Source organism: Ornithorhynchus anatinus, chromosome 19 (assembly GCF_004115215.2).
Source record: "Ornithorhynchus anatinus isolate Pmale09 chromosome 19, mOrnAna1.pri.v4, whole genome shotgun sequence".
NCBI lineage: Eukaryota > Metazoa > Chordata > Mammalia > Monotremata > Ornithorhynchidae > Ornithorhynchus > Ornithorhynchus anatinus.
In genome coordinates, this window is record NC_041746.1 from 10,977,399 (window position 1) to 10,993,272 (window position 15,874).

The window sequence follows — 15,874 nt, forward strand, 5'->3', positions numbered from 1 at the left end:
CACAGTCCCTGTCCCACATGAGGCTCACACTTTAAACAGAAGGGTGAGCAAGGCATTTAATCTCCAACAGTTGAGGAAACTGAGGCATAAAGAAATTAAGTGACTTGCCCAAGGCCACACAGCAGACCAGTGATTGAGCGATGATACTTCAGGAGCGGTGCTGAGGCAGGATGTGGAATCCTTTCAAAGACGATGGAGTCTCACCTGCTGAGAGAGATTAAGAGTCTTCTGGCCTGAAACAAGCAGGCAGAAGTACTAGAAGAGTTCCCATGTCTATTAACTCTATTGGACTCTCCTAAGCACTTAGTACAGTGCTCTGCAAGCAGCAAATGCTCAATAAAAACTATTGACTGATTAAATGCTGGTCAGTTAATTCTGCCAGACCCCAACCCGGGGGACTCTGCCAGATGGACCCACTGTCTGTTCATTCTTTCAGTCGGATTTATTAAGCACTTACTGTGTACACAGCACTTTACTAAGCACTTGGGAAAGAACAATACAACAATAAATGGTGACGATCCCTGCCTTCAACAAGCTAACTGTCTAGAAGGGGGAGAGAGACACCTCCCTCCTACTTAGACCGTGAGCCCCATGTGGGACAGGGACTGTGACCTGATTAACTTGGGTCGATCCCGGTGCTTAGAACAGTGTTCGACACAAAGTATGCGTTTAAATGGCGTATTAAAAACCCATTGTGATCAGGTGAGCAGGGGCTGCAAACCACTTCATCTAAATTCTCCCCAACTAACCGAGGCCAACTGAAAAATTGACGAGAAGGAAGGTCAGGGATCCCTTTTATTACCTCACATAGCGCTCGGGTCTGCTCCCAACAGTCAAACCAGCAGAGAGGAAAAAAATATTTGGTTAAACTTGATCAGTTGAAAGCGTATTGTATGAAACCGTGGCATCTTCTTAAAAAAGAGCATTCCAAAATAAATTTTCTAACCAAGGGTCGAGAGAGTTCAGGCAAACTTTAGAGCTAGCCATATATGCAGGGCGTCAGTGCGTTAAACGCTGCTCATTCTGGCTTCCAGGCATGCTGTCACTCGATGTAAAACTTCAAACCTTTTGAGTGCTCCGAGATGTCCTCTAAACAATGAAGTTGAATACGAGCGGAAGCGTTGCGGAGATTCAGTGGTCTTCTATTTCCTTTTTAATCTCTGAAATGTAGGGGTGATCCTTGCCATGTGCTACTTCCATAATGGTGAGGGCCTAAGGGGTGGGAAAAGCAAATTAAGAGACTGAGTTCAGCTGGGTACTTTATAGTTGGAGCTCGATCTCTCCCAGCTCGGGTCGAGAATGTTGCTCTAAAATGGGCATTTCCCTGACCCCGCAGCCGGAAAGGAAACCTGGAAGCTTGTGACAGGTGGCAAATCTTTCCTTTATAGGCAATCTCTCTTTTATAGGCAGAGCAGAAGAAGCCTCCAGGGCACCCACGAACTCTCTCCGGCCAGTGGGCTTTTTGAGGGGGCCGACAAGGGTCAGTTGCCATTCAGAGAAGCAAATGTCTTTGGCTCACGCTGGCCGCCCCTCCAGTTTCATCGCCCTTAAAAGAGGCCTAGAGTCAGGGGGTTTAAGGCTCTTGAGGAACAGAGAGACGTGCGTTTTCAGCTCTAGGGTTTAAATAGCTCTTTTAAGGACTTGGCTTTCACAGAGAGCCGACTTCCTGCCCATTAGGACAGGATTGCTCAGTTTGGTGAGTGACCGGACTCTTTTCCGCTTCTCTCCTGGTCCCTGCCTTTTGACTTCCTTAAGACTGTGAGCCCCATGTGGAATAGGAACTGTGTCTGACCTGATTATCATGTATCTACCCTTAGTACAGTGCTTGGCCCGTTATAAGTACCTACACCAAATACCACAGTTATCACGATTGGCAATTTCACTCCCTCCCCGAGATGGGCAGTGAGGGGAGAAGTAGTAGTAAGTCACTTAACTTCTCTGTGCCTCAGTTTTCTCATCTGTAAAATGGGGATGAAGAGAGTGAGCCCTATGTGGGACAACCTGATTACCTGGTACCTTCCCCAGTGCTTAGAACAGTGCTTGGCACATATAGTAAGCACTTAAAAAATACCAACATTAGTAGTAGTAAAACTCCGACAGGTCCAGATAAATGCTTGGGAAAGAAAGGTGAAACTGCTGCCTGAAAAGGGAGTGGGGGGAGGAGGGGGATACCCAGCCCCACAGCGTTTATGTAAATATCCTCAAACTTCAGTCTTCTATCTGCAATTTATTTTGATGCCTGCCTTTCCCTGAGATTGTAAGCTTTTTGTGGGCAGGGACTGCATCTACCAATTCTGTTGTATTGTACTTCCTCAAGCATTCTGCATCATCATCATCATTATCAATGGTATTTATTGGATGCTTACTGTGTGCAGAACATTGTACTAAGCGCTTGGGAGACTACCATACATCAGAGCCAAATCTTTACCAGGCAAGTTGTCTTTTAAATCAGCTAGGGGGTGGGAGGGTCACCTTGGAAACTTTTCTTTTTGCCTGAAACTCCACTGGACAAACTTAAGCCCAGCACCAAATAAACGCCAGCTCCTCGCACTGCAAGCCTGGCCTGCCAGGCCTCTCCAAGGATCAGGCTCTATAGAGCTGTTTGACTATCAGACATCCTCTACAATTCGTACACAAATGCTACCCATGGCTCCATTTCCCTATTTCTTGCTCATAAAGCTTTCTTATCCATCCAGTGAGCTCAGAGGGATGGTGCATGGATTTAAAACTGCTTCTCTAGAGGCCCCTTGAGTGTTCTCTATGGAAAAATTCTTCACCAAGCGAATCCAGATTTCATGTTAAATTGGTGAAACTTGCCATCCTGATGAGGAAAACACACAACTCTTACCCTCAGATGAACTTCTCCCCTCCCATTTGGAGCTCTGGATGAACAGTTGAATCTTATCTGAGCTCTGAACCCCCCAAGGGACAAAGAAGAGGGTGAGTTCCTGGAATGAAACCAACATAACCTGCTTCACTCAGAAGCAAGGTAGCCTAGTGAATGATGTCCTGGGTCTGGAGGCAGGAAATTTGGGTTCCTGTCTCCAGAACTCCTAGAACCCCCACTATGTGAAAATGAGCAGGTCACATTCTGTGCCTCAGTTTTCTCATTTACCCCATGGAGAAGATAAAATAGACAAGCAGTAAAGGATGGCATAATTATGAAGCACCATGGCATTGTGGAAAGAGCATAGGCCTGGCAGCCAGAAGACCGAGGTTCTAACCTTGGATCTGCCATTTGCCGGCTCTAAGACCTTGGGCAAGTCACTTAACTTCTCAGTGCCTCAGTTTCCTTATCTGTAAAATGGGGACTAAATACCTTTCTCCTTTCTAGTTAGACTGTGATCCTCAAGTGGGACAGGGACTGTGTCTAACCTGATCATCTTCTATCTACCCCAGTGCTTGGGAAAGTGCTCAAGCCATAGAAAGCCCTTACCAAATGCCATGATTATTATTATTAACTATTTTTGATGTTCAATATTTTTGATGCTCTCCAGGGCGTAGCAACACAGCCATGGATTGGGGAAGAGGAGTCCTCCTCTCTGCCTCCATTATTCCCTAGAAGGGGAGGGACCCATCTTAGAACAGTGCCTGGCACACAGTGAGTGCTTAGTAAATAATAATTATTATTATCTGCTCCCCTTCCACCCAACACAGCTCTTGAGATGGAGGTGAGGGGGATAATCTTGGAAGAGAGTAACAGTGGTTGTGTGACTGGCAGAACTACCTGCAGTCTGTTCTATCTCCCTCTCCCTGCCCGCCCTCCCCAGCACTCTGGCATGTCTCTAAATGGCCCTGGGTACCTTTGCTTCTGGCTCCAGCCATCCCCCTGTGTCCTGGCATTGGGTGCCCAAAGGACAGTCTTCCCCTTTCTCCTACTCAGCTCACATAGCCATCCCTGTATGGATGCACGCTGGTCTGTTCCCCTACGCTCTTGGAGGAATTGTGGGGCTCACTAGTATATGCAATACCTGTGACTTTTTTATGGGCATTTGTTAAGCGCTTACTATGTGCCAGGCACTGTACTAAGCACTGGGGTAGATACAAGAAAATCAGGTTGGACACAGCCCACGTCCCACATGGGGCTCACAGTTTTAATCCCCATTTTATAGATGAGGTAACTGAAGCAGAGAAATGATACACAGTGGACAAGTGGTAGAGCCGGCATTAGGAACCCAGGACCTCTGACTCCCCAGCCCGTGCTCTTTCCACTAGACCATGCTGCTTCTCGTGGTGTCCTGAGCTAGGGGACAGTCAAGCCCGACCCATCCCAAAAACAATCGCCAGCGCATTGGCCCTACCTTCTTAAGGGCCTTCACCCCAGCCGATTTGTTTTCCAGTCCCATGTAGAGCCGGCCTAACTTCAACCACATGGACGCCACGTTCAGAGAGTACAAGGGATAATGCTTGCTGGAAAATAACAAGGCAAAAAAACATACCACCTTCTGAGATCCTGCGCGCTAACCATTTCAGGCCAGAAGCTGAGGCGGGCAGCAGCCAGGGGATGGATGTTATTTAATACATTACCCTAAGCCAACATACTGTATCTGCAACTAAATCCTTCAAGGCCAGCCGGGTCCCAGTTGCTTCTCGCCCCTCTGCGGTAAACACTGTTTGGGCTCCCTACCGTATTTAACCCAATCGAACGCGGGGTGCCCCAAACCGGAGCCAAAGTTGCCATGCCGACGGCGAGTTCTGAAACCGGGCAAATGGGAGGCGAGATGCCGTGCTGGCATGTTGGGTCAGGTCAGGCCCTCTGAGAAGGTTCTGGCTCTCACTCTGGAATGCCACTCCCTCTCTTCCTCCCTCCCTTTCTCAATCCCTTCGCCTCCCGGCCTCTCTTCCCAGCTAGAAGAGAGCTGCCACTTTGCGAATGAATTCCTCTGGGGGAATCTGGCACAGTGACAGGGGACTTCTACAGAGGATAAGAGTCCAACGAAGCTGAGCCACTCTAAGCATGACCTTGCGGGAAGAGAAGCTCCATGGAGAGAGATCGTTTCCTCTCTTTCAGAGGCGGGGGCTCAAGTGATCCTAACCAGAGAGGAGTGGGAAACCTGCCAAAGACCTGTGCTCACGCTTTGGTTAAGGCTGAGCCTGCCACACAAGGGGAAACCAAGGACTCGAAGGAGACGAGAGGCCGAGGTAAGGAGCGGTGCCATCTGCTGTCTGGTCCCCAGTGTCTTCTATTCTAGAGACAGGACATCCCAAGAACCAGGGCAGTGATGGGAGGAGGGACGCTTTGAGAAAGATGGGAGTCAAGGAAGAGCGAGGCTCTGAGAGAGGGGTCACAGAATCCAGGGCTGGAAGACTCATCTTGTACATCCCCCTGCCTCCAGGCGGGACTCTACTAAAAGGCAACTCTGACGGACGGAAAGCTGTTCTAACACCAGGTCAGACTATTACAGAAGTACTAATCAATCAAACATATTTACTGAGGGCTTACTGTGGGCAGAGCATTGGACTAAGTGCTTGAGAGAGTACAGTACAACAGAGTTGGTAGAAACGTTCCCTGCCCACAGCGAGTTGACAGTCTAGAGGGATTGAACAACGCATTACTCATTCGGGACCAGCCGGGACGACAGACACCCAAGCAACATTGGACAAATATAGCAGGAGATACGGTGATAGCTGAGCCCACTGAATCTGGCCACTGCTGCTCCAGATGTGAATGAGAAGCAGTGTGGTCTAGTGGACACAGAACGGGTCTGGGAGTCAGAAGGACCTGGGTTCTAATCCCACCTCCGCCACTTGTCCGATGTCACACAGCAGACGAGTCACTTAACTTCTCTGGGCCTCAGTTACCTCATCTGGAAAATGAGGATTAGGACTGTGAGTCTCATGTGGGATCGGGACTGTGTCCAATCTGATGAGCTTATATCTATCCCAGGGCTTTGTTCAGTGTCTACCATGTAGCAAGCACTTAGCAGATACCATAAACATTTTTTTTGAAAAGGACAGATGTGAAGAACACAACAAAATCAGCTGCACTACAAACACACTGCTCCTGATTCCAGGCTGGGCTGTAGCCATAAAAACATTTTAGATTCACTCAGATGTGCACACTCTGACCTTCCACGGGGAATGGATTTGTACATTCCAAGCGCTTAGTACAGTGCTCTGCACATAGTAAGCGCTCAATAAATACTATTGAATGAATGAGCCTCCAGTTCCTGCACCTTCCTTTTCGGAGAGCCTCGAGTGCTGTATATCCTGGGCACATTTTCAACACATTAGGGCAGCCGCGTGAACAGTACTGACCTGTAGGGTTTAATGATCTTCTGACCGTAGCGCAGGGCACCTTCCCAGTCTTGCATATACAAGCACACACCCATGGCCTGGTACATCATGTGCAGCATATAAACATTACTGTCCTCAAAGACGGAGCCCATCTTCTCTTGGCTGAGTTCACAGATCTCCAGCAGCTCACTTGGGGGTGCCGCTGAGTCAAGGAAATGGGCTGTGCCCAGTTCAGAGGGAGAAAACGGATCTTCTGAAGGAGCACTGTGAGCAGAGCACTTTACCGACCACTTTGGGATCATACAAGGGAAGAAGAAGCCCCTCTCCTTGTCTTCCAACCTGTCTTAGAATCAGAAGGCTGAAAGGGACACTGAAAGTTCATCTAGTCCATCCCCCTGTCTTCAGTCAGGGCTACCCTCCAAACATTCCAGAAAGCGAGATGTCACTCCCGCTTTGTAAAATTTCAAGGAAGCACTATAATTCCACGAATTTTTGTAAAAAATTTTCTTAATGAGGGGAAGACTTAGACTCTTGCATAAATTCTGAAGAAATAACTTTAGCCACACAGTGATTTACTGTGCTAATCAGGTGCAGATATTTTATTCTGAATCACTGTTGCCTGTAACGACACAGATACAGAAACCCACCCAAGAGGTCAGAGTTTCCTAGCTCTTCTGGGCCCAAAGAGGTCCTGACACAACAGGTTTAGAAAAATCAGAAGTGAGGCACAATAATTAAATTACGATAATAATAATAATATTGGTTAACCATTTACTATTTGCCAAGCACTGTATAAGCACTGGGGTAGATACAAGATAATCAAGCCAGACACAGTGCCTGTCCCTCTTGGGGCTCACAGTCTAAGGATGAGGGTGAACAGATGTTTAATCCCCATTTTACAGACCAGAAAACAGAGGTACAGAGAAGTTAAATGACTTGCCCAAGGTGACACAGCAGAGAAGTGGCAGAGCCCAAGCCCTCTGATTCCAAGGCCAGTGCTTTTTCCATTAGGTCATGCTGCTTCTGTGCCTACTTTTACATCATGAGGTAATTGTAACCATCAACAAATTAATCCCAAATGGTCTTAGTATGAAATAAGGGAAATAAGTGGATAACAAAGCACCCCCAATGTGCTGAGAAAGGTGGTTCTATGCTCTGTTCCCACTGAAAACTAGCAGTGCTCTGCACACAATAAGCACTCAATAAATGCCATTCATTGACTATTCTTTCTGCTGTTTCCTAAAACTAATATTTGTGCCTGAAAGACATTTAGAATTTAAAAAGTCCCAGTCAGGCAGCCCCAGGGCAAAGCTAAAAATGAATTCCTTCTCCCAAGGCAATTCTTAGAGAAGTTTCTTGAGAACATATAAAAAGCAGGCCTAATGAAATCCACATAACAGGTAGTTATTTCCTTATAAAGATGGTGTAAGTTCCTTGAGGGCAGGAGTCCTATCAACCTACTCTACTGTATTGACTCTCCCAAGCACTTAGGACACTGCTCTACACAGTAAGTGCTCAATTAATACCATGGATTGATTAAGATTTTTAATCCAAATATCCCCTCGCCTCTTCTCTTTACCCCCCAGGCCTCTCCACGATAGAAAACCAGCCCCACTGACAGGAAAGGATATATTTGTAGTGCTTGGCTCTTCTGAACTCCTCAATGACGTTCCGAGCGTATTTGATCATGTCTCGGATGGCTTCTGCCTTAGGGGGATCATTCAGTTTTCGAATTTCCACCTTGGCCTTATCCTGAGAGAAGCACCCAAGAGTGTCAGAAGGAAGCTAATCCTGAGTCTTAATTATTATTGATTAATTATGCACACCTGGGCCCTTCATGCACCCCTAGCAGTATGTGGCATGCACAGTTCCCCTCGACTCCCCGCCACCACAGAGCAGTGGAAATATACACCACCTTCATATTTCTTATTTAAAAGAACTAAGGACTGGGCAAAAATAATTTGAGCAGTAGACTAAAAAGATTGCATTTAACAAATGTTTGGCTACCCATTTAAGTACTGTATATTCCAGCATATAAACATTTGAGTGTGAAAATTATTTTGACTATTTGCAAGGTGGCTATAATTGTTTTCTTATTAACTTTTCCAGCCCCCTCCCCACTTCCCCTCCAAACAATTTCTTCTCTCAAAATAGCACCCTTATCATCATCTCCCAATAATTACATTGTTAAGGAAAGATTTTACTTCTCCCACCAGAACTGACCTTTGGCTGCTCTGGAAATCTGAACCAGGAACCAATGCCCAAGGGCTGGCTAGGTGGTAAGTGCTCCATTTGGGGGCAGGTTTAGGAAAAATGATTGTCCCCTTAGGCACACAGTCCTCTGGTTTGGGGCCATTTTTCCTGGTTAGGAAGGAGGAAATGTGGGGCAACTGTGCAGTCAGATTCAGTGGGCTCAGCTATTACCATATTGACTCATATATCTGTCCCACTTTTTGCATAATTTCTGTAACATTAAAACGGGTGGGGGCTATTACATAGGTCATATAAACAATTATGTCTAAAAATAAGGAGAGGAGGAGAAAAAAAGAAGAAAGGGAAGAAGAAGGGGGAGAGAAGGAAGAAAGTAAGAGGGCATTTGTAACTGTACCTCTTATTTTCTTTGCGCTTTCCCAAATGCTGCATCAGGTATGCCCTAAATGAATTAACACCCCTCACACACATTCCACTGTGCTTTCCACTTATCACCCTGCCAACTCCTCCTCCCCTGGCCCTTGGCCGCTTTAATGAATTAACTCCCCCTCACCTGTTGCACTCTCACCCTTCTGTCCCTCCTCCTCTAAGGACTGCCACTATCGCTGCTTACAATTTAGTGACACGAAAAACAATCTTTCGTTTTCTCCTCAAAAATATGGGTGAGAGAATTATGCAGTTGAGGCAATTATGCAAGTGAATAGTGGTGTTCGCCAGGATCGAAGGAGAGAGTCATCAGTGCTCCGGTCACCTTACCTTTTCTTTAGTAATACACTCCCGGCACTCACAAGTGAAGAAATAGGAGTCTCGCAACCGATCATTTCTATCCTCTGTTGGATACAGCAGGTCAATGTAACTAGTAAAAATCTAAGAGGAGAGAAGAAATGACTGAAGATAATCAGATCAGATACTGTCCTCGTCCCTCAGGGGGCTCACGGTGGAAGGGGGAGGAAGAACAGGTATTGAATCTCCGTTTTATGGATGAGAAAAGTGAGGCCTAGAGAAGTGACTTGCCCAAGGTCACCCAGCAAAGTGGACGACCCGGGTGTAAGCCCGGTGTGGGCGGGGATTGTCTCTCTTTATTGCTGAATTGTACTTTCCAAGCGCTTAGTACAGAGCTCTGCATGCGGCAAGCGCTCAATAAACACGACTGAATGAATGAAATGATTAGAACCCAGGTCTCCCGACCCCCAGTCCTGCTCTACCCAGGAGGCCGTGCTCCTTCTCATTGCCAGCTGAGGTCCTTGCCCCCGCTCTTCCTCTAAAGGCCAAACTACACACTAGCACAGACCCTGGTGTCCTAGGCCATTTCGTGAACATCTGAGAATCCCAGAAACAAAAATCTCCACCTTTCTATATGAAAAGATAGAAGGATCGCCTCTGCAATAAGCTCAAACAACCAGCAGGTGGAGACAGAGGCTACAGGATGGCCCTCCGTGGCCCTTCTCCGCAGCGCCAATTCCCCCAAATAGCCACCCCAACCCCGAGGTTTCCATAAGGGGTTTGGTTGCGAGGCAAGTGGAAATTAACTTGGAAATACTAAAGTGTTGCGTCTAATTCAACTTTTATATCTTCTCCAATGAAGGGGGGCTGGAGAAAACATCACGAGGCTGGGGTAGGGAAAACAAGATCGCACCAAAGCTAGGCAACACTCCTCACTCTCACTCAACGATACTACGTTAAATGTAACACAGTTCGGCTAGATGTGGGAACTGACTCTGAACGTGATCAGCTGTTCCCAGCTTCCGGACACTCGGTCATCCTTCCCAGGGGTGGCCAAATTGTTCTCCAGAGAGAGCTACCCGCTTCAAGGCCCCGATTGCAGCATTGAAAGCCCTCCCTCAGATTAGAAGGGCATTAGGGGGTGATTAGACTGGCATCTGATTTCAAGTAATTACATTCTTAAAATTCATTTGTATGAAAGTAAATGGATCACATCAGAATGGCTATTAAAACAGATTAGCAAAAGCGTCTCACAGACGATCTGACAGACCGACCCTCACACGTATTAGCCTCCGGTCTATAGGCGGTGTTGAAGAGGAAGATGACCAAGGGAGATAACGGAAGTTGAAGGTGCCGGACACATGGGGGGCATGACTGAGCAGAGGTGGGAAAGTTGCTGCGGTTAAACCTAGGTGGGTTGGCGGTTAGGGAGTTAACCCAAGGAAACCAGCCTCGGTTGGGTTGGCCTGATGCGCCCCAGCTATTTGCGGTGCCGTTTATTCAGCGGCCACGGCGTATCGGGAGCGGGGCTGGGACTCACCATACCAGCGAGGCTATGGTCGGGCAGAAACAAGGCCACGTCCACCCTGCATCCGCTCACCCCGACGGGACTCCGGGGCTCATTGCAACTTCTGTAACCTGGCTGTCCGGGGATATGCCTTAGAGCGGATAGAGTACAAGCCTCGAGTACTTTGCTTTAGTCCTCAAGAAGCAGCATGGCCTAGAGGAAAGAGCACAGACCTGGGAGTGAGAGGACCTGGGTTCTAATGCCAGCCTCGTCACTTGCCTGCTTTGTGATCTTGGCCAAGTCACTTCACTTCTCACCTCAGTTTCCTCAACTATAAAAATACCTGTTCTACCTCCTACTAAGACTGTGAGCCTTACGTGGGGCAGGAACCCTATCCACCCTGATTCACTTGTAGCCGCCCCAGTGCTAAAACTGTGCTTGACACATAGTAAGTGCATAAATATCACTAAAAAAAAAAAATCTGGAGGGACACAGTGTGACTGCTGCCAAGTTGACTGGGTCCTGCACAAATCCTCCACGGACCCAACCTCTTCTTGCTAGAAGGTTAGCAGCATCTAAATCCTCTTTAATAAGGATCGTGCTACTTATTAAGCACTATGTGCCACTCACTGTGCTAACTACTGGGATAGACACAATCCAATTGGATTAGGTCCAGTCCCCATCCCACATGGGGCTCACAGTCCAAGAAGGAGGGAGAGCAGACATTTAATCCCATGAAAATCCATTACCTGACACTGCTTCCCATTTATGGAGATTCTGAAAGTTCTTGGATATAAACACTTTCTTTAGGAAAAAGAGGGTTTTTTTTCCCCTTGTTTTGATAAGCAATTTTTACTGGCAGTCATTATGGTCTGCCCATCCCTACCCACTTCCCTCTCCTCCCTTGCCCGCAGGGCTATTTTTTCCTTTGGCTAAACCGATAACATTTGTATTCACCAACTGGATCATCAGTGCTCTGAAACTTGCCTAGCGGAATGTCCCCTCCGAATGCTCTTTCCGGTGGAAAGGGCACTGATTTTTCCAATAATAATCGTGGTATCTGTTAAGCACTTAATATATTCAAACTCTGAACTAAGTGCTGTGATGAATACAAGATTTCCAGGCTGTTTTTGCAGTCCCTATCCTTTAAGGGGCTCGAAGTCTAAGTAGAAGAACAGCTAATTCATCCCCATTTTTCAGATGAGGAAACTGAGGCTCAGAGAAGTTAAGAGACTTACCCAAGGACACACAGCAGACAAATGACAGAGCTGGGATTAGACCCCAGGTCCTCTGACTCCCAGGCCTGTGCCCTTTTCATTAGGCCACGCTGCTTTCAACCACTCGCGCTGTCAACAGAATTCTCTCTCAACTGATTTTGCCACCACAGTATGAGTTTTGTTTACCTCATCTCCTGGGTTAATTTCTTGCACTGCTCTGACTTCCGCCAGCGTCCCCTTGTATGTCACAATCACATTTGGACAACAACTGTGGTTCATCAGGGCAACGCTGTCGATCAGAAAAATCAATGACTTATCTTCATGCATAGCCCAAAAGTACAGCACACTTCTGAAGGACCATAAATTTTCATGCCCCGAGAATCCTCTTTGCAAGATTAGCTGGGTTTTTTTGTTCTGTTTTGTTTTAATCATTTGATCAGTTACTTTCTGGGAGGGCCTATTTATAGAGATTGTCACAACCAAAGATCACTGCCATATTGGGCTCAGCAAAACTGGTGAAGGTCCCCTATCCCTAAACTATTTTCATGCTGTATCTCAACCTGATTTGCTTGTATCCACCCCAGCGCTTAGTACAGTGCTTGGCACATAGTAAGTGCTTAGCAGTTATCATAATTATTATTATTATTACTAGGTCAAATTCTGTCCTTCACTTTTCAGAAACTGCAGCTTTCCAGCCCTTTAGCAAAAGGGAATTTTCCCTTACTTGCACCCAGAATTCATAAAGAATCATTACTGGGATTGATTTTATAATTCTCTGGCCTTGAGTCTTTCCTTAGAGCCCAGGAGTAAGCTAGCAGCACGGTCTCCCCGAACTTTTTCTATTTTATCATCCTGCGCTGTTGGCATTTTCCCATCTGGCCTGTCCTAGCCTTACCTGGAAGATGAATAACTCTAGGCTTCCAGAAGTTGAATCTTACTTTAAAATGGGTGCTGCTCTAGCTGTTTGGGTTGCAATTGCTTTGTGGCCAGAGCAGATTAAAAGGGCTATTGTCCCAGAGCTGGAACCTTACAGAGACTGCCCTTTGAGCCTGACAGCCACTGAAATTCTTACTAAATATAACAACAATCCTAGTACCATTATTATTATTGTTTGCTAAGTGCTTACTATGTGCCATTTACTGTTCATTCAATTGGATTTATTGAACGCTTACTGGGTGCAAAGCTCGGTTCTAAGCACTTGAGAGAGTACAACTATAATAATAATAATTGTGGTATTTGTTAAGTGCTTATTACATGCCAGGCACTCTATTAAGCGCTGTCGGATGCAAGCAAATTGGGTTGGATGCAGTCCCCGTTCCACGTAGAGCTCACAGTCTCAATCCCCTCTTTACAGATGGGGTAACTGAGGCACAGAAAAGTGAAGCGACTTGCCCAAGGCCACACAGCAGACAAGTGGTGGAACTGGGATTAGAACCCATGACCTTCTGACTCCAAGGCCCATGCTCTATTCATTACACCATGCTGCTTCCCCCAAGTGCTTAGTGCAGTGTTCTGCACCCAGGAGGGCTCAATAAAATACCTCTGATTGACTGTAGACTGTAAGATCACTGTGAGCAGAGAACATATCTATCAAATCTGTTATACTGTACTCTTCCAAGTGCTCAGTACAGTACTCTGCACACAGAAAGTGCTCAATGAATACCATTGACTAAAAAGGAAAGGGACAAAGCAAAATTCCGACTTACTCAGGAAATATTGCTGATCCCAAATGAGAAAGTTCTTCATCTTCAATTGTGAAGCCATTACAGTTCACCTGCAAAGAGAAAAGGGGATTAAGAGCCATGACAATTAATGATCAATTACTCCCTGACCTCGCTACCTTCCTACAAGAGATGGTGATACCACAGCTTCAGCTCTACAGACATTTCGTTTGGGGAGATCCTGAGTAGGGGTGGACCGTGAGAGAATTTGGGAGTAAAAGTTTTTCAAATTCCGGGCTTCAATTTTCTTTTCTTTTTCTAATGGTATCTGTTGAGCATTTACCAGGCACTATACTAAGCGCTGGAGAAGATACAAGCTAATCGGGTTGGAGTCCATGTCCCACTCTGCTGTCCCCCCAAGCCCCAGTTCCCCTAACCTGCACCTGTGGTGATTTTGTTGGAAAGACTAGAGCTTTTTCTGGGCCTGGGCTCCACAGGAGGTCTGCTCTGGCCCCGGGGGATCACTGCCGGCATGGGACTCGACACCGCTCAATGACTGCCCCCCGCCCCAGCACCGGGCTCTTAAAGACCGTTGGGCAGGGCCAAGCTCCTGAGTGAAGGAGGGCTGCTCCGTCTGGCCACCGTAGGACCACGAAGGAAAAAGAAACTCCATGGTAACCCAGATAATCTTCACCAAATTCCATGGTTCGGCAGGTCTTGTCCTAGACCTTGTCCCAGTCCTAGTCCTTGTCCTAGCTGAGAAGGGTCATGGCATAGTGGACAGTGCACGGATCTGGGAGTCAGAAGATCATGGGTTCTAATCCCAGCTCTGACATTTGATCTCAGGCAAGTCATTTCCACTTTTCTGGGTCTCAGTTACCTCATCTGTAAAATGGTGATTGTGACTGTGAGTCCCACATGGGCCAGGGACTGTGTCCATCCTGATTTGATTGTATCCACCCCAGTGATTAGTATAGTGTCTAGCACCTTGTAAACACTTAAATACCATTATCATTATTATTGGACACAATCCATGTCCCACATGGGGTTCACAGTCTCAAACCCCATTTTCCAGATGAAGTAACTGAGGCCCAGAGAAGTGAAGTGACTTGCCAACAGACAAGTGGCAGAGCCGGGATTAGAAGCCAGGTCCTTCTGACTCTCAGGCCCATGCTCGATCCACTAGACCATAATGCTTCTCTTAATACGGAATCCCCCTTCTTCGGTTTTATTAAGAGGCTGGGTTGCTTCATAATGGCAGAGCAAATGCAGTCAGCATCTCCTTCTGGGGTGGAGGAGTCATTTCCAGGTATAAAGCACATAGCAATTTGTTTGGCAGCTTCCCCTCCCATCTTAACTTCAAGGGCAAAAGTAAAAGGTTATTCACATATCAGAAGGAGGCATTAGCCATATTCCTTTTTTTGAGCCCAATCAGGCATAAGTGTCTATGCTAAAGTTATTCTTATAATTAGCATTTAGATTCGATGTAGGCTGCTCACCAAGAAGACATTTAAAAGCCACGCATATGTTCACAGTGATTAAAAAGTACCGCAATCCCAACTACATCCACATCCACATCCTCCTGCCAGCTGTTGCTGTGCCAGGAGTAAGTTACCCTAACATCTCTCCCTTCACTTCCAGTGGCTAAACTGCTGAGAAGTTGGAATGGGTTCTCATCCTGGATCCGCCACTTGCCTGTGGCGTGACCTTGGGAAAGTCAGTTAACTTCTCTGTGCCTCAGTTTCCTCAACTGTAAAAGAGGGATTAAATCTTATTCCCTCTTACTTAGACTGTGAGCCCCATGTAGGACAGGTGTGTCAAGCATTCAGAACAGTGCTTGACACAAAGTAAGCACTTAAATACCATAAACAAGAAACAAAAAACCTTACCTGTGCCTCAGTTTCCTCATCTATAAACTGGGGATTAAATGCCTGTTCTCCCTCCCTCCAAGACTGTGAGCCCCAAGTGGGAGACAGATTTGGTCTGCCTTGATAACCTTGTATCTCCCCCAGAGCTTAGTACAGGGCTTGACACTTACCAAGCACTTAAATACCACAGGTGTTTTTAACGAAAGCCCTGGGACCTCAGATATGGCGCCAGGGGTAAAAGGTTTTTCCATTTTTCGTATTTGATGAATCTTGAACTGATGGTCAGAAAACAGGGTTTAACTTAAACTCTGGTACAAAGACTTACTGCTGGAATACTTATAGCAGAGGAGCTCATTCATCTGGGCTGAATAGAGAGGGATGAAAACTGTAGGCTCGAAGGATTCTGTGTGGTTCACAGAGATCTGAAAATATGTCCAGAGCTGCAGCATG

At 46.6% G+C, this 15,874-nt stretch overlaps 1 protein-coding gene across 1 annotated transcript in view; it reads right to left on the reverse strand.

Moving 5' to 3' along the window:
* Window positions 1–777: 777 nt before the first annotated feature.
* Window positions 778–15,874, reverse strand: part of SMYD2 (SET and MYND domain containing 2) — a 45,143-nt gene continuing 30,046 nt past the window's right edge. The window contains exons 7-13 of the mRNA XM_029047659.2: window positions 13,602–13,669; window positions 12,082–12,184; window positions 9,205–9,315; window positions 7,869–7,989; window positions 6,259–6,433; window positions 4,302–4,410; window positions 778–1,212 (exon numbers count right to left, since the gene is read on the reverse strand). Coding sequence (XP_028903492.2) covers window positions 1,132–1,212; window positions 4,302–4,410; window positions 6,259–6,433; window positions 7,869–7,989; window positions 9,205–9,315; window positions 12,082–12,184; window positions 13,602–13,669 — 768 coding nt within the window. The 3' untranslated portion in view covers window positions 778–1,131. The remainder of the gene's footprint in view (window positions 1,213–4,301; window positions 4,411–6,258; window positions 6,434–7,868; window positions 7,990–9,204; window positions 9,316–12,081; window positions 12,185–13,601; window positions 13,670–15,874) is intronic.